Source organism: Amblyomma maculatum, chromosome 4 (genome assembly GCF_055883805.1).
Source record: "Amblyomma maculatum isolate TAMU_Amacu chromosome 4, ASM5588380v1, whole genome shotgun sequence".
Lineage (NCBI taxonomy): Eukaryota > Metazoa > Arthropoda > Arachnida > Ixodida > Ixodidae > Amblyomma > Amblyomma maculatum.
The window spans coordinates 61256761-61276115 of NC_139347.1; the positions used below are offsets into that span (position 1 = coordinate 61256761).

The following is a 19355-nucleotide window of genomic DNA, read 5'->3' on the forward strand; positions in this document are numbered from 1 at the left end:
AGAACCGATCTATTCGAATCATCCCACTCCGCTCGACACCGCACCGCCGTACTGCTTACAACAATGGTTTTACCGTGTTCTTCGTTAAAAAAACAAAACAAATGCAGCAATCAGCCGTACTACTCCCTGCACGGCTTCCCATAGATTTTTGTGGCTTCTTGCATCAGCTCTTCGCCATGACTGTTCATAAAACACAATGTCTCACTCGTAATAGGAACTCAAATAGAGCTGGCCCTACTGAACTCAAACCTCAGGACTGCAAATGGCACAGAGCTTTTAGGGGTTCGTTGTAAGAGTCCCGTGAACAAATGCCACTCTTTGCAGCAATATCTTTCCGTCCGATGACAGCTTGCGTCAAGCCACCTTGTGTCATCTGGAGAGGTCACACAGAGGGCCCATGCTAATATATATATATATATATATATATATATATATATATATATATATATATATATATATATATATATATATATTGTAACGTAACGTTACACAGAAGGCGTTCTGGCACTCTGACACCGAAGGACACCAACAGCCAGTCAGGGCAGCACGAAAGCGGAGCACTGTTTCGCTTCGTCGTCTTCTCCGAATCGCCGGTTCAAATCTTCGTCGCCTATGAATGGCATGTGTCATTGCCCCCCTTCTTGGCAGCATCGCCTCGATGCTGCAAATGCTGCTTGATGCGATGAGCTGACAGATGTTATGCTAGGTTGGTGTGGGATACCACAACACAAAACGGGGCACCATCAGTCTCAAGAATAGTCAGCGGGGCGATCGTGGTAGGGTTTCATCCGGACGACGTGTACAACATCAGTGAACTTGCGTCGTCTGCGGCTTGAGGGATCTTGGGTCGCGGATTCAACTTCGTAAGTAACGTCGCTGAGGCGGCGGAGGACACGATATGGGCCGAAGTACCGGCGCAGCAATTTTTCAGACAGCCCACGATGACGAACGGGCGTCCAAATCCAGACATAGTCTCCAGGCTCGTAGGCAGCGAAGCGCCGTCCCTTGTTGTAACGGTCAGCGTCTAGTTGCTGTTGTAGGTATATGCGCTGCCTTGCCAGCTGCCGTGCTTCTTCCGCACGCTGGGTAAAACTAGCGATGTCCAGGTCAAGCTCATCTTCGTCGTCGGTGTATACGGGCAGCATTGTATCCAGTGGAGTGGTCACTCGACGGCCGAAGACAAGCTCGAAGGGTGTGAGCCGCGTCGTCTCCTGAAGTGCCGTATTATATGCGAACGTGGCATATGGGAGGATTTTATCCCAGGTCTTATGCTCTATATCCACGTACATAGACAGCATGTCAGCCAGAGTTCTGTTTAGCCTTTCCACCAAGCCATTAGTTTGTGGGTGGTATGCCGTGGCCCGTCTATGGCTAGTGTGTGTAAGGTTCAGTACAGCCTTAGTCAGGCGGGCCGTAAAAGCTGCCCCGCGATCGGTAATGATAACAGCCGGAGCGCCGTGACGCAACACAATGTCGTGGACAAAAAACTCTGCGACTTCGGCGGCAGTTCCATTTGTGAGCGACGCGGTCTCAGCATATCGGGTCAAGTAGTCCGTCGCGACAACAATCCAACGCTTTCCATTACTTGACTTCGGGAAAGGACCAAGAAGATCCATCCCCACTTGTTGGAAAGGAGTTTTCGGTGGAGCGATCGGCTGAAGAAATCCAGCTGGTTTCACGGGTGGAGTCTTTCGGCGTTGACAATCACGGCAGGTTTTTACGTAAGATCGCACTGAAGGTAATAATTTCGGCCAATAGTATTTCTCCCGAATTCTTGCAAGCGTACGACTAACTCCCAAGTGGCCGGAGGACGGTTCGTCGTGACAAGCGCTTAAGATGTCAGGCCGTAGGTGCGTAGGCACTACGAGTAGAAATGTCTGTTTGGATCTTTCAAAGTTGCGCTTGTAGAGAACTCCACTTCGTAAAGCGTATGACTGCAAGCCACGACGAAAAACAAGCGGTACTCTACCACCGTGTCCTTCCAGATAATCGATGAGCGGCGCCAGCTCCGGGTCCTTGCGTTGAAGGTCAGCCATATGTGATTGGGTAATGGCCCCAATAAAGGGAAAATCGTCGGCGTTTTCCACTGCAGTGGAGTCCAATGGCGCGCGTGACAAACAATCCGCATCTTGGTGTTTATGTCCCGACTTATACACAACAGTGACGTCATACTCTTGAAGACGGAGGCTCCAACGAGCTAAGCGTCCAGACGGGTCTTTAAGGCTTGCCAGCCAGCACAAGGAATGATGGTCGCTGACAATACGGAAGGGTCGTCCATACAAATATGGTCGAAACTTGCTGATGGCCCAGATTACCGCAAGGCACTCCTTCTCTGTTGTCGAATAGTTCGTCTCTGATCGTGAGAGTGTTCGGCTCGCGTAGGCGATAACCCGTTCTATTCCGCCTTGCCACTGAATGAGTATCGCGCCGAGGCCAACGTTGCTGGCATCAGTATGTACGTCGGTTGCGGCGTCTTCATCGAAATGGGCGAGTATTGGGGGTCTGTGTAGGCGGCTTCTAAGCTCCTGGAAGACTTGTTCTTGATCGTCTCCCCACAGGAAGGGTATGTCTTCTCTGGTTAGTGCTGTCAGTGGTTCAGCTATCTTAGAAAAATCTTGGACGAAGCGTCGGTAGTATGAACAAAGACCTAGAAATCGTCGAAGTGCCTTTTTGTCGGTGGGGCGTGGAAAATTTGACACTGCGGTAGTCTTTTCGGGATCAGGAAGAACGCCCTGTGCACTGACAACATGGCCGAGAAAGCGTAGTTCCTTGAAAGCAAAGTGGCATTTCTCAGGCTTGATCGTTAGTTGCGCGCCTTTGAGTGCTTGAAGCACGATGCGCAACCGGTCCAAGTGTTGCTCGAAAGTAGGCGAGAAAATAACGACATCATCTAAGTACACCAAGCACGACTGCCACTTCAGACCTGATAAAACCGTGTCCATCATACGTTCGAACGTGGCCGGTGCAGAGCAAAGACCAAACGGAAGCACCTTAAACTCGTATAGGCCGTCGGGCGTCACAAATGCAGTCTTCTCTCGGTCTCTCTGATCCACCTCAATTTGCCAGTATCTGCTTTTGAGGTCTAATGAGGAGAAGTACCTGGCGTCGCGTAGTCGGTCGAGGGCATCATCAATCCTGGGCAGCGGATAGACGTCTTTTTTAGTCACGTTATTTAACTTTCGGTAATCGACACAGAATCTCAAGGTGCCATCTTTCTTTTTGACAAGGACCACTGGCGATGCCCATGGGCTCGTCGAAGGCTGGATCACGTCGTCCGCAAGCATTTCATCCACTTGCATTTTAATGGCGTCACGTTCTTTAGGAGAAACCCGGTACGGGCGCTGGCATACCGGTAACGTGGTCTCATCGGTGATGATTCGGTGCTTGGCGACAGGAGTACGACCAACCTTAGAGCCTGTGGCGAAGCAGTCTGCGAAATCGCTCAGAAGAGCCGAAAGAAGATTCCTCTGATCGGGCCTCAAGTCGGGGTTAATTTTAACGGTCTGCAGAGCATGACAAGGTGCGGCCTCCTCTTTAGGGTTCGCTCCGGTGGTGCATAAATGAGGCAAGGCAGTAACATCGTGAAGGACGGCAACAGCCGTGTCCTTGGCGAGATGCCGCATCTCCTTAGCAAAATTTGTCAGGAGGACAGTAGCACAACTGTTCTGGAGTTGTACGAGTCCTCGAGCAACGGCTAATTCCTTCTCGAGTAGTAGCGGAAGGTGCCCATCCGCGATGCCGTCGTAATCGTGGAATAAGTCATGCTTTACAAGAACCAACACACTAGAACGTGCCGGAACCCTCACGTCATCGTCGACTATACGCAAAACGTTCAGACCCGGATCTTCGTTTTCAATGCGCGCCACGGCTCGTTTCGTCGAAAAGGAAACACGCGCTTCTTTCAGGTCAATGACAGCGCCGTTGGTCTGCAGGAAGTCTAGACCGAGGATCAAGTCTTTCGAACACTCAGGAAGCACGATAAATTCTCCGACATACACAAAACCACGGATGCCGACCCGCGCTGTGCACTTGCCTGCAGGTTCGATCAAGTGACTTCCCGCCGTGCGAATTTTCGGGCCGGACCAATGTGTCAAAACTTTCTTCAATTCTCGGGCGAGACCACGGCTCATTACTGAATAATCGGCACCAGTGTCGAGTAACGCGGTGACATCCACTCCATCAATCGTTACACATAAATCGGAGGTAGTATGCCGGATGCTGTCGCTACCTGACACAAGCGAAATCTCGTCGGGTCGGCCTGACGATGACGGAGGATCTTCACATTTCCCGACATCAGCGACCCTGCCTCCGAAGGCTGCTGGTATTAATTTTCCCGGCTAGGGCTGGGAGAGGAGCGGCGTCGGGAAGTATGGGGACTTGTAGAGCGGTAGCTCGTCGGGGACGTAGACCGACGCTCTTGGTAACCGGATGTTACGGGATACTGTCGCGCTGCAAGGTCGCTTGCAATCTCAGTAGGCCGTTCGTCATTCCGAGGGTGGAGTTCCTCCGAGGCGAAACCCCGCATGTTGACGCGGCGGTACGGGCACGCCCGGTAAAGGTGACTGGCTTCCCCGCAATGATAGCACAGGGGGCGACGGTCCCGGGGCCGCCATACTTGACGGGGTCGCTGGTAGATTGGCGGAGGGGAGTAGTGAGGCCCCATGCGGCTCCATGCGAGTCCCTCCATGCGAGGACCCTGCGGCTCCATTGCTGGAGCTGCGGCGTTGATACTATGATCCGGCGGGGGAGCCCTACGTAATACGGACGCGTAGGTGGGCCTCGCGTCGATCGTCTGGTGGGGAACGCGCTGCTGGGGAACGTCAGCAACTTGCTGAGCTGCCATACGCACCTCGTCCCGGACGACTTCAGCCAGTGAAGGAAAAGCTGTTGTGTTGCAAGGCATCCGGAGCGCTTGCAGTTCCTCCCGCACGACAGAACGGATGAGATTTCGTAGCGCGTCCATGTCGCTGCCGATATGCACAGGAGGTGCGTCGGACCCAATGATGTTCACGTCACGGTTGTACTGACGGGCTCGGTGTTGCAGCGTTGTCTCCATGGTCGCTGCCTCGCTGAGAAACTCCGCCACAGTGCGCGGTGGACTGCGCACCAGTCCGGCGAAAAGTTCTTGTTTAACGCCCCGCATCAGGTGACGCAGTTTCTTATCTTCAGGCATTTGTGGGTCTGCACGCTTGAAAAGGCGTGTCATGTCCTCAAAGAACATACGCACGCTCTCGTTCGGGCGCTGATTGCGCGAGTGTAGCGCAGCTTCTGCTCGCTCCCGGCGGTCGGCGCTAGGAAAGGTGGCTTTGAAATCACGACAGAAGGCTGCCCAGGATGGGAAGGCAGCTTCATGGTTTTCAAACCATGTCCGTGCAGACTCTTCAAGGGCGAAGTACACGCTGTGGAGCTTGCGCTCATCAGTCCACCCGTTGTAACGAGCAACTCGCTCGTAGTTCTCAAGCCAGTCCTCGGCGTCCTCGAACACGTCGCCATGAAAGGAGGGGGGTGTTCGCGGCTGATGACACAGGATGTGGGTGGGAAGCCTGCTCTCAGATGTCATTGCAGCAGGTTCGACGGCCGTCTGAGGATGCGTCGTTCTGGTAGCAGCCGGAAGGGGTCCGAATTCAGGGGGCTCTCCACGTAGGCGGCGGCCGAGGCGTTGATGTACGGGGGTAAGCTCCGTATTGGCACGTTGATTCTGCAGGACTGGATCGATACCTGGCGATTCCTCCACCAGATTTGTAACGTAACGTTACACAGAAGGCGTTCTGGCACTCTGACACCGAAGGACACCAACAGCCAGTCAGGGCAGCACGAAAGCGGAGCACTGTTTCGCTTCGTCGTCTTCTCCGAATCGCCGGTTCAAATCTTCGTCGCCTATGAATGGCATGTGTCAATATATATATATATATATATATATATATATATATATATATATATATATATATATATATATATATATATATATATATATATATATATATATATATATTCATAACATCTGCTGGCAAAAGTGGCTTCTAATTACCGATTGTGGCATGCTTAAGCCCAGAGGTTCGTTTTCGTGGAAAAATATGCTGTTCTTTAGTGTGTTTGGTTCGGAAAACCCTATCTTCACTACTTAGTTTTCAACAGGCACTCACCTCGCTTTGCGTGAAGTAGTAGACTGTTATCGCCACGCTCAGAAGGAGGGTTAGAATGGTGGTAAAAACGAAAATGGGAAACGCGGTCGCTTTGTTGCCCTGAAATCCAAGGAGCATAATGCAATGATTCAGAAACCTTCTTTAGAAAAAAAAAAAACAAAAAAAAACATCTCAACATGGTGACTAGAAAATTAAATACCAGAGAAAACACATGGCAGAAAACAAAAAGAAGAATTAATAATACGTAAATAATTAAATACATAAGAACAGAAATATGGAAAATACGCACATTGCTGTATTACTTGCTTTACTTGTAAGTAAAGCCCTTCACAAAAGTTTAAAGCGTAGAGGGTTTGCTTGTAATAAGCTTAAGCCTGTTAACTTTTTAAGCTCTCTAACTTTCTAGTTGTTCTAAGCTTCTGATTCTGAGCTTCATGGCGAGGTCCTTTGAGTTCGCGGGGTCCTATCCACTGAAGAGGGCGAGTTTAAAATCTTAGTTCTTACTTTCAGGGGACGTGGAATACATGGAATGCGCTAAGAACAGATTTCGGGGCTCAGAAGTAGACATCCAAAATTCTTAACTTATAATGAAGGCTGCACATAAACTTGGATGCGTGCGGTATGCAGGATATGCATTGCGCGAGAGGCATATGTAAGAAGTGAGGTCATCAGAAACCTTGCTTCTTAAATGCCATTAAAGTTTCGTTAATACAAAATTTCTTGTGAGCGTTTTCTTATTTGCATTTTCGTTAATGAATAAAACTAAAATCTTAAGGCTTGTTTTTGTATACAACCCATAAAACTTTGTGGTACAATAACTCACCTTGTTCGACCATAGTAGAGCGGCTGCGGTGAATAAATACAACAGGTAGAGAATCAATAATGCGCTCACGCAATAAGTATACTCTGAAAGGAAAAAAAAAAAGAACATCGCTTATAATAAGGATGATGTATGCTTGAACTAATTCTATAGCGCTATGAATGCCACAGTGAGTGCTCTTCATTTAGTATTGGCCGTTTCCTAAAGAAAACGACTCTAGCTCGATGGGGTTAGAGATACCAGAAACCTTTTCTAGGGTTTGTACGGTAGGCAAACAGCTAACTTACGGCATAGATGTCGTTGTAGAGGCGCTGCCCCCTTTCATCCTCTCTTTGCCTCTTGATGTAAGCAAGCTGTAATCTGTATTGCACGGAGTTTTGTTGGCCAGAGGAATGCGTGGCCATATAAAAATAAACCGAAATCCAGGTGACTGCTCGGGTGCTCTGTCTTTCCCCTTTCGATCAACTTCCGGTTTGGTTTGTGGGGTTTACCGTCCCACTGCAACTCAGGCTACAGAGAAACCCCTCGGCTATGGAGGAGCCCTCCACTACGGAGAGACGCCGTAGTGGAAGGGTTCGGTAATTTCGACTACCTGGGGTTCTTTAAAGTGCACCGAAATCGCACACCACAGGGGCGCCTTGGTTTTTGACTCCATCGAAAAGAGGCTGCTGCGGCTGAAATTCAATCCCACATCCTTGGGCACAGAAGTCGAGCTTACTAACCACTACGCCACCGCGGCGGGGTAAAGATTTTATTCCGTCGTAGTTTTTGCTGTTTTCGTGAATCATCACTACTTGTAGAGTATAAATTGATTTTTAATTTCACGGTGTAAGCATACCGGCTGCCTCACAGCCAGAATAGGCTCAAAAGGGAAGTTATAGATATTTTAGTGAAAATAGTTGTCTAATATGCTCCTTATTTTTATAGCTGTCGGTTTACTTTTTTTTTTTTTCCGGGAAATTGTTCGAGCATTATGTACTGTGTTTTTCATTTTGGTCGTTACATATACAGCAAACGAAACGCTCTGTTCAGCCGTACCTGCAATTACGCCTTTCCCATGAGTCATAAATATGAATAAGAAAGCGCTCTAGCGTCTATTACATAACACAGAGCCCGATTTTATTGATTCAAAGCGTGAGAAATGCTTGAAGACAATATGTGCTTCATTGCCCAAATGTAACAGCAGGAACAGCAGCAACAACCTAAGCATTAGCGGCAACAGTACCAAGGGTAGCAAGGGCATCAGTAGCAAAAACGGCTGCAGCGTTTTTAGAAGCTGCAACGGACACAGTGGCAGCAACGGGTGAAACGGCAGCAACGCATTTTTGTGACTTCGTTTCTCTGCAAGTTGGCTGGTTGGTTTCACATTTGTAAACTCATTAAATCAGTCTCGCAGCGGTGCCTGCAACGAAAACTCGCTTTTTTGCTTCTTCAGAGTAATGGGACCGGCATCGACACTACATGCGCACAATCTCACTAATGAAGGCGCTCTGCGTTTTCCGAAATTGAACAGCGTGAACCGCAGAGAGATCCCGTAATTGGGGCGGTTTCATCCACAAAGCACTGAATGTGCATACTGTGGTACGGTAGTGCAACGACTGTGAATTATATATAGCCTCAACGGGAAACTATTATACCGCTGAACGAATTGTGCTCGCCCCGAACCTTTTCGGGCTGTCATTGCAAAACTTCCCGGCCAAATGAGACGCGTTTCCGTCGCTAATGATACATGTATTTCTTTGTGTTAATTTTAAACATGGGATTTACTACAGCTACATTGTCCACGAATGGAATTCTTGCCTATGGACGTGCTGCGCTGACGTGCTGGCGTGATTTGATAAAGTATGGCCCTTTTCAGCCCCCTCGCGTCCTTTCTGCCTCTTTGGCATTTACTAATCATTTGAATGCAGCAGAGCCAGGACAAGGAAATGCAATAGACAACGCCCTTCAGATCTTCCGTCAATAAGAGGCTATGCTGTAAGTGAACTACGGACAATAATCTCGCACTCACATGCGTTGATATTTAAACAACTTAAGTATAATCTAAATAACTAACGGGAGCCTAATAAAGTGGTCGTTACCGAAATTCACGTCTTGGTCGGCGTAACACGCCACATGGCAGCCATGGGGAGTAGCAGCAGAGCGAAACGCTTCCAACCACAACTAGCAAGGGGCAGAGGGGAGAGACAGAAATCTTCATTCCGCATACATGAGGAGTGAGGATGAGAACCAACGGTTGGTTTAGTGCTCTTGGCTGTGTGAATAGAGCGATGGAATGCGCAACCGGAAGAGGGCTGCCACGCGAAGAACACGCAGGGTGGCTATTCTGAAAAGAAGTTGAGACAAATGCTGAACAATGCGCAATCTTAGCGTGGTGCTACAAGAAGCCGAAGGGTGACTATCGTGATAGCACGAGGAATGTACGAAAAAACACAAAAGAGAAAATGAAATGTGGAGCTGAGGAGGGCAGCAGTCGAAGTGGAAAAAGTGGAAAGTGCAAGGGGAGCGTATACGGCGCTGTTGGTGGGCGTTGCGAGGGAAAAGTCACGGTCATGCTTCTGACATGTAGGAACCGGCAGGTCATGTAGCTTGCAGGTGCGAAGGTTGACGATGTTGCAAATGCAGATGGAATTAGCTTTGCTGATTGTGCTGCGAATTTCTCCATCGTAGTGACATTTAAATGTTACATAAATAAGATGCAGAAATCAGGAATATAATTGAAACCGACATCGCTACGCACACAGACGTCCACAATAGTCAGTAATCAACTCCTGCTGCTACAATCCGGAGTCCATATCTGAGACCTAAAAGGAGGTTAAAAGAAGACACGAAGCCTCCTCTCTACATGACTGGCTTCTGCGCATGCCCTAAAGGGAACTGTAAGGGGCTCCAGCCTTCTTGAGGGAAGTGGTCAACAAACACCTTTTCGCGTTGTACAGCGAACAGCATATATATGACAATGATCTGGTTGGTTGGTTGGTTGGTTTGTGGGGTATAACGTCCCAAAGCAACTCAGGCTATGAGAGACGCCGTAGTGGAGGACTCCGGAAATTTCGACCACCTGGGGTTCTTTAACGTGCACTGACAACGCACAGCACACGGGCGCCTTGCTTTTCGCCTCCAACGAAAAGCTGCCGCCGAGGCCGGGATTCGATCCCGCGTCCTTGGGAACAGTAGTCGAGCGCCGTAACCACTGCGCCACCCCGGCGGGATTGACAATGATCTATATCCTCGCGCACAGCACAGCTGGAACATAGGAGTACGATCAGAGCCCATGCGAATGCGATGTAGTAAAGTGGCTTGGAATCTTTTAATCATTTGGTCACGCGTAGACGATTTACACAGAGTACTGATATGGTTGAGTACCGTTCATCTAAAGAAACATTGGCACCTTGAGGGATTTTCCTTGATGGATTACCTGACAAAGCTTTATGGGTGAGATTGTACGCCACCTCGCTGCCTATGGAACCTATGTGCGAGGGCGCCCATGAAAACGTACATAAATCTTATGCTACATATATTGTGCATCAAGCATGGAGGCCCAACAGACACGGCAACTTTAGGGAACTCGCGAGAACGCGAACAACGCACACCTTTACGCGTTGTGTTCATGTCGTTTGCGAGCCTATCAACCGTGGTATGCGTATGAGTTGAACCAAACGTGAACACAGACACTTTCCATCCTGTTTGTATTTTCATCCGCATTAAAGCATCCAGATATAGAAAGCCAATAGTTGAGTCATGTTCCCAAGAGCAGCTGCAGTACTTTTGCTTCAACTTGCCTCTTTAGCAAAGAAACTAGCGACGCTCGAAGGTGTTTGTACTTAGCATGTACAAAAGAACGAAACGTTGCCTATTTATATATTTGTTCTCTGACATGACTCAAAATGCATTAGGTTGTGCTTTCCGGAATAGTAAACGACATTCTGTGAGGTATACGCCGAAAGTGTACAAACAAGACAAAAGGAAGTGAAAAATGCAGGATCAGGGGACCTCGAGCGCTTGGGTTGTTACCAAACGTTTCAGAATGAACAGGATCCTGTTATCAGGAATTGTTTCACATCGAACGACTAAAATATAATAAAACAACTAATGAGAGCCTTTTACGTAACTGTTCACCAGGGTATGCAAGATTTTCGATTCACTATTTCTGTCATTCCTTACTTTGTTATTGGTCTACCTCGTACGCATTTAGTGGAACCCCTTTGAAAAAATCGGCTAGCCAGGTTTATTCAATGCGTACGATAACACAGTGCTTAGTAATTTGCATGCAAATTGCAAAACTAAAACGTAATTAAACTGTTAGTTAGCATGAGCGACACAACCATACCATGCACAAAATGATTTCTTAACGGCTCTAAACATTCACCATGCAGCTAGGGCTCGCCAGAAAGCTGTCAACAGACGAAAGAGTTTTCTTAGGACATTGCAACCGATAAGGACCATGGCTTAGTGGTCGTGCTCAAAAAATGTTATGGAGCCTAATGGTGTAAAGGTTTATGTCTAATGTCGGGTTACTATGGCAGAATAGTTTCGTGAACCAAACGCACGGGACTGAGGGGGAAAGCGCATTGCTTCTTCGGAAAATAAAAACAAAACACGAGGTACTGTCTACAACTATGCGTGGACAGTGCTAACTGATTAAGTCTTGGAACACATGTCCAACGTCCTTGTAGCATTTTAAGAATTAAACAACTTGAACTTTTTAAAGACAGGTTAACATTTGTAAGCTCCCGCTACAAAAATTAAGAAAAGAGATATGTGGTGGACACTGAAGCTCCGCCTTTCAGGGTATCACATGAGACCGTAGGCTACCACCCGACATATACAGCCCAGCTTTAACCAAGCCGTAGGAATGTTGCCTCCGTGACCTAGGGGCAACGCAAATTCGAATCTTCTGGCAGCCTGATTCTAATATTACCCTTCAATATGAAAGGCGAGGCTCAAGTTGGCAGTTCCTGCCAAACATAACGTCAGGCAACCCTACGTGCATTCAGTGTGCTGCCATTTAAGCTGGTAGCTACCGCCTGCCAGAGCTACACTCCCAATTTTTCGCGCAAAATGCGAACGCCGGAGCCAGATTACGACGCCGTATTTTCGGTGAACGGGGCCTTTAACGTGTAAACTAATCTCTAGACAGCCTGTATCCTCGTGCGACAGTCTCTGCTTATTAGGTTTTAACTATACTGTCTCAGTATTTTAGATTCTTATTACTCTATGTTTTATCAAAATGTTTTTTTTTTGTTTTGTTTTAGTTTCATCAAAATCGTTTAATAAGCAATGGAGCAATCTCTTTGACGTAGCTGAGCTTGCCCCCTCTGCGTCATCTTGAAGTGTCGCTGGAGACACGCTGCTGTACGCATTTCAAAAGCTCGATGGTGATTTCAGCGCCATACTCCAAACACAAGCGCGCGTGCCGAAAAAGAACTCAAGTATACTAGAGTTCTTTTCCTTGAGTCTTTGAGGAGGATGAGGGAGGCGAAAATAATGGTTTTTCGTTTGAATAGAAAATGGAACGGTCGAAGCGATGATGAGGAGATCGATTTTTCTTTTTTGATTTATAGCTTGAGGAATCCTTATCTCTCAAACCTTAAAACTGCAGCAAAAGTCTTTGCGGGTTGTAGATCGAGAAAAGTAGACACTGCCGGTTCTTTGTTTATCTTCGTTTCTTCCGGTAAAGGTATGCTAAACGCGATTGCGTAAGTAGTATATTTTCTCCGAGAACTATTTTTTAAGCTTCTGTAAGCAAAGGTCAGCCCTTTTTACACATGAATAGATCCTACTCGTTCATGCTAAAGCCACCATAAATGGGCCCGTTTGTGGTTGTCGCTTTCTAAAAATGTGTTTGGAATTGCCAGCGACGCCTAGAGGGTTATGGTAGGGCGAGTTCTGGTTATGTTGTAAACGGCATTTTTGTTTTTCCACACTGACCCGCTGGTATTTGCTTACCTAATGGTATTGAAGAAAATCCCGAATTCTAGCACTGTGACGTCACACTACCAATGAACGCTAGCGTCTGATTTGTAGCTAATACACAATGACAATAGCTTGAGGGCGAATGACGAACGGTGGAGGGGACACTTCCAAAATGAGGCCGGTACACGTAGAGCTGCCTTCTCTACACTCAAGACGCTCTCAAACGGGTGAAATCGGTAGTCACTCCAGAGCTAGCGATCTTCAAGAAATATTTCTAAACAAGTCTTGCTGAAAAAGTGAAAGAAAAAGGATTTGGCGTCGCAAAGCGAACTAGTAACATGAGAAGATGAAGGATATGGAGTGTCGCGGGCCGTGCTGGGAGGAAGGAAAAGCAGACTATTGCTGGGCTGCACTTGAGTTTGAGTGCACCTGATGCCGGAAGAATGAATTCTCGACTCTGTCTGAAGCCGCACTCCGCGAACAGGGGTTGCAGCCTTGCTTTGTCTGCACTCGCTTTATACGGTATACGTTAATGCTTTTGTAGTTAGCTGCCTAGGTGTCAAAACAGTTTAGTCTTTCATTAAGAGATTGAAGTCCTGCAATGTGCCGAAAAAGTACAAAACTTCATAGCAGACAATATAGCTGCTAACAGTGAACCTCTAATAACTCGCCCAAGTTTCTTTACTAATCAGGTACACTAATGCCCCATGTAGCCTGTTATGAAAATGACTGATATAAATTGTTTTGTTGTCTATATTAAAATACAGGCTTTGGCTTTTCGTTTAGGCGAAGCAATGCTGCAACCCTCGTTCATGGACTGCGGCTTGAGACAGAGTCGCGAATTCCTTGCTCCGACATCAGGTGCACTCAGGCTCAAGTGCAGCGATAGTCTGCCTTTTCTTCCTCTCAGTACAGCTCACGACACTTACACTCCCTACCCTTCACCTTCTCTTGCTACTGGTTTGCTTTGCTACGTCAGAACCTTTTTCTTTTCCTCTTTCAGCAAAACATGTCTAGATGTGTTTTTTAAAGATAAAGTAAGATCGCTAGCTCTGTAGCGACTATAGATTTCACCTGCCTGAGGGCGTTCGTGAACGTAGGAAAAGAAGCTCAACGTGGACCGTAATTTTGAAAGTGTTCCTTGTACGGTTCGTTCTTCGGCCTCAAACTATTGTCATTGTGTATTAGCTAGAAACCAGTGTGATTTCTCTAATAGGGCGTCAAAGGGAGTGTTGAAAACAGAGCAGAGGCAAATCATTTACTCAGGAAAAAAAAATCGTCAATAAACGCCAGCGTAGTTTTCCCCAGTCATCGAACTCGCAGAAAGGTGTGTTTTTGTCTGTCGAATTAATATGGAATCATCACAAAACGAAGACGTTGCACTCTGTCATATTATAAATGTGATATTGCTCAAGGTTGTAGGTGCTGAGGGTGTTCTAAATTACTTCTGAAGAAGGGTTAGGCGCTCCGGGGTGCCGGTTTCGCTTACCTTGTCGCAGAGAGAGTTCAAGAAATCCAGAAGAAAACGTAGAGTTGCCGTGCAGTTCGCCCAGTGTCTCCGGCGTCAAGAACGTCAGCAGCGTCCATCCAAGGCCCCAGACTTCGAGACACTCGAACTTGGGGAAAGAAAAACAAAACGACGAGAGAGCACTTCATTAGAAAAAGTGAAAAATGAAAAAAAAAGGAGGCAAGGAAAGAGGGGTAAGGATTTTACTGACATTGTAAGAACTGACTGCTTTAAATCCTCATACGCACACGTTGTCATTGAAGTGACTGACCACTGCTGTTAAGCCTAAAGATCCACTCAGCGGCTAGTCTATAGAAGTACCAAGACCACCAGTTTAGGATACTTTCGGTATGTCAGTGTAGTCTTTTTGTCGATATGCGAATGTATTTATCAAAAACGTTGCATTTACTTATTGAAGGGAAACATCACGAAATTGTTATTTATTTCGTTTAACTTGTTTTAGATATCAGGGCCAAATCTATCGGAAAGAAAGGCTGAAAAAAAAAAAAATGGGCCGGACACTTCAGATCTTTGTCCAAGGTATGAGGCGACCGCAATAATTTCTCCCGTTAACTTGGTCTCCTTGCGGATCAGCATTAACTTTGCTACTTGCTTACTCAGTAATATTATTTGTGCGCCTGTTATCTCACACATACTCATTTGCATGCCGTCGTAAGAAGCTACATTAGAGACATTTCGCTACCGCTTACCGCCACCATCTACCGCTACCGCGCGAATGTCGGTGCGCATGCGCAGATCACCTCGAGGGCGACAGATGGAGCCACGTTCCTATCAAATTCAGGCAGACTCCGCACGCAGGGATCAATCTGCGCGTGCTGTTTTGACAGCGTGCGGTAGCGGTAGACGGCCGCAGTAAGCGGCAGCGGTAAACTAAAAGTCTCTATTTCGTAAAGGAACACCCAACACAGATATAAATCCCTGCATTGTCCTAGCCGTACAATCATGACTGCGTGGCCTAGATACAGCGTGTCTAGCTCGGGATTCAAAGGCTTTCCAAGGCTGGATTTCGATCTCAACCTCCTACCTCAATGGCGAAATTCGAGATGGCAGCTACTCCCAGTACGGCCATGCCACGTGCTCTCATGACGTCACGTAATCCAACGACCAATCAGTGCACGGCCGTGTCACCCACCAATTAAATTCCGCTTGCTATAGACATGCCTGTGAGTTTTCTATCACAAAGCCAACGGCAGATTTTCAGGAGAATGGGGCCTTCAATGATATCTCATTAAAAGAGGAGACATATATATATATATATATATATATATATATATATATATATATATATATATATATATATATATATATATATATATATATATATAACAAATACAGATAATAAATGAGGTGTTCAAAATATAGAATGTTGGAGAAAGCCTAAAAATACAATTTCAGCTAGGGTAGGGTAAAAAAGAGTGTCATAATTAATATTCAGCAGTTTGGTGAGAAGATAGTTCTATTCTCGGGCGTTACGATGCTGTGCGGAATGACTGAGTGCAAGCTTGCATGTGCTCGATGATTCATTGGTCCCTTTGTAATAGTGATTGATGCGGTCGGATATGCATTCAGTGTAAGGCATGCGTTGATGGCGAATTGTAGGGCGGTGATAAAATTTGTGCGAGAGGATTAAGAGGAAACTTTTTCGTCGTTCCTTGCGCTAGTGACATATGTATCTCGCAAAAACAGGAGCTCTAAAATATGTGAAGCAAAATGACGTAAACAAGTGCACAGATTCATGCTGCACAATTGTAGCTACTCCCACAGTAAAGAAAAGATGCCAAACAGTCTCCGTTATTAATTAATAAGCCGAGGAGAACGAGCAATATAGGAAAAAAAGATTTTGGAAAAAGTTGATTCCATCAACTTTCTTTTTTTTTTTTGCAATCCTTTGTTAACATTGGCAGCTATCGCCAAACTGTCGCCTATGTTTGGAAGGTTGGAAGAAAAAACAACAAATAACGTCTTTTTATTCTCTCCGGTGTGCATGTCTACGTGAACCATGTTAGTTGTACCGGAAATATATGCCAGTACGATCTTAAACGATCACCTGTCATGGTGTCTGTCATTGGAAATAGTAAAATAAAGTTCACTGCACGGTGCTGTCTTTTAAAGAAGGGCGGTGCGCGTTGCGCCAACGGCGAATGACAGTTCCTGTGTGGCTCGGGCAGGCGCCCCTTTTCTCCGGCAGCTAAAACTTTTTCTCCTCCGCGGGAGAACCACACAAAAGGCGGCCGGCTATAAAGAAAGAAAATCTTTTTTTTGCGCGGCGCGCCTGAAGCCTGCCAATGAGATGTGCAGAGAATAGTGAAGGGATTTGGGTAAACGCATTTCACAATCCAAGCGCAGTGGGCGCGTTAGAATTCAACCTCTTGCGAAGTGAAAAACCGAGCATTAAAGCTACTGGAGCGTGGCCCGATATTTCGCGGGCTATAATCAGAGTAAGCCTAGATTTAAACGTCCCTTGACAGCTAGAGACGAAACAGAAATACGCCCTCGCTCCCCTTACTTTCCCTGTTTGAAAACTTAGAAACGCCCCGAGACTGTGCTAGCATTGCATATTTCTTAGTCATCTTGGTTATTGCGTGTTTATATTAGTTTCGTATTTCAAAGGCACCCATTTCCAATTGTTTTTTGCACTTCTTACAAATGCTAGCCGCATGTAACCCGATCATGAATTCATTCACTTTTTTCATTGGATTCATTGAAAAAAAGTAGTCCCACACCATTTCCTATTCAGGGTGAGAAGATGAAGAATTATTGAAAAAAAAAATTAAACTAAGAAAGAGAACATAATAGTATATAAAAATACTAATTTGTCCGAGTGCGATTATTGTTTTATGCCTTATTTCGCTTCAGCGTCCCGAGGAAGATGTGTTGCGCATAAAGTCGGAGCTGCATGACTTTTGCAAGGTAGAAAAAATGGAAGCAGCCCCACAAGGAGGTGTAAACGTAAAGTTCGAAGCGAAGAAAAGGCGCTGTGGCGTTCGGCATGTGCTCCAGATTTTCTCGTTAGCCCTATCGATGACGTACTGTTGCTGACGGCTACTAACAATTTCAGGGTGCTTTGAATTTACCGAGATAGAAAGTCAATGGTGTGATACACCCACTTTTATCACACAGCCTTCGCCCTCTACGCTGTTAAAGAGACAAGATTGCCGGCACGTTATGTTAACTATGTTCGCGGAAATGAACCGCCGTACGAGAGAATTGTGAATGTAAGTATCCTTTTGGTTTCGGTACATGACACGAAGTGACTTACCTAATTGGTACAAGATGGCATAGGGCGTTAGGCAAAGCTTTGACGTAAGTGTTTTAGTCGAAGACATGCTTTACCAACCCGGGTGGGTTCCGCGAACTTTAGTATAAGTGAGCAGTAAGGAAGGGAAGATACTTGGCTATATCGACTAAGAGTCGGTTTTAAGATCAGGTAGATGAAGTCTAAATTCTCTGCTCAGTAAGCTTTATGGTCTTCTCTGCGTGATCTTAAGTGAGGAGAAATGACAGACGGTTTTAAGCGTGTACGAGACTGTGAGAGGAAGGGCGAGCCTAGATTAGCAACGCTTCTATCAGCGTTGCATGAGTCACAGGAAACGTGAGGGTAAAGGTTACTGAAACCAAAGTTGATGTCATGCAAGACCTGGTTTAACAGAGAGGATACACAGGAAAATGTGTTGGGCGGACGAGATAAGAAAGCCCGGATCGCAGCAATCAATTATAGACACACTGCGCATGTCTGATGACGATAGTGAATAAACTGGAGAAGGTGTTGGAACTCGTATGGACGTACAGATAGCGGCATAGGTCACCCGGGGCACAAGATAAACTTTTTCTGTGTTAGACGGTCGCTGCGTCGATATGGTGAAGTTCTCGTCAACACGACAGGTGTGCAGACTCAAGACTCATTTTCACTTTTCTGGTACCAGCACACGTAAGGTGTTGACGAGACGGATTGAGAAAACCTGTTACTCATGCTGACTCACTCCCAAAACGATCGATTAATGAGAGAGGTTCATAGGCGGGAAAATATAACGCCGTGTTAACATTAGTAAGATCGCCATCATCATAACTAATCCCCTTAAGCATTACCACAATCGCCGTCGATACTATATAGAAAATGTTGGCTCGTCGAGTCGTTTTCTTGAGTTATTTATTTTTATGTCATAGCTACAAGGAATAGTAAGTAACGACATGAATGCCTTTGTTCGCCTTAGACTACCGAAAACGAGCCAGCATTTATCCTTATTGTTTTAGTTTTGAACTTTTCTGCGGGTTTATGTAGGAAAAATGGTAGTGCTTTAATCTCCAAGTAAGAATAGCTCTCTGTCTTTTCTGACAGATCTACAGCTCAGACGACTTAAAAAGTGATTTCATGGTTGCACCACTGCGTCTCTGCAATATGTTCCGCAAAAAAAAAAAAAAAAGAAAAAAAAAGAGAAGGAAACTTTTTTCAGCTAGGCTGCCTCGTAGGAGATAAGAGCACAATAGCGGCTCGCTAAAAATGCCAGAAATTCTGTTTCACGCTTCACGAAGCGATAAATGCGAGCTACTGTCACGCGCACCAAATCTGCCTGCAGTTTAAACCATGCAGCATTGCAAAAGGCACTTCAGGAGGCTAGGGCTAGTCGAGATACGACGAATGGACGGAGTGGTTTCCTACCAAAGATCGAGTTTTGATTAACCGGTGCTCGCGAATCTGTCAATCATGTTAACCAGCGATATGCGGCCGCAAATGTACTTTTTTTCTTTTTTTGTGTGATGTTAGCTCCTGGTTAGTTGAAGAGGAGCCCGCTTTCACAGCACTGCTTAGATTTAGCGAGAAAGCTCGCAGCATAGTTCTCTGGTAGGTGTCTTTATACAAATGGTATTGAGATATCTTTCTTTAAAACACTGCACCTCGAACAGTTTGCACACGTGCCGAGTCAGCTTTTTCTCCCCTTTGCTCCGAAAT

The 19355-nt window shown here is 46.2% G+C and overlaps 1 protein-coding gene across 2 annotated transcripts in view; it reads right to left on the reverse strand.

Moving 5' to 3' along the window:
• The window catches only part of LOC146191209 (uncharacterized), a 76065-nt gene that overhangs the window by 42107 nt on the left and 14603 nt on the right, over positions 1 to 19355 (reverse strand). For both annotated transcript variants that reach the window (XM_084601693.1, XM_084601694.1), the window contains exons 2-4: positions 14369 to 14495; positions 6967 to 7049; positions 6144 to 6242 (exon numbers count right to left, since the gene is read on the reverse strand). In XM_084601693.1, coding sequence (XP_084457819.1) covers positions 6144 to 6242; positions 6967 to 7049; positions 14369 to 14495 — 309 coding nt within the window. The remainder of the gene's footprint in view (positions 1 to 6143; positions 6243 to 6966; positions 7050 to 14368; positions 14496 to 19355) is intronic.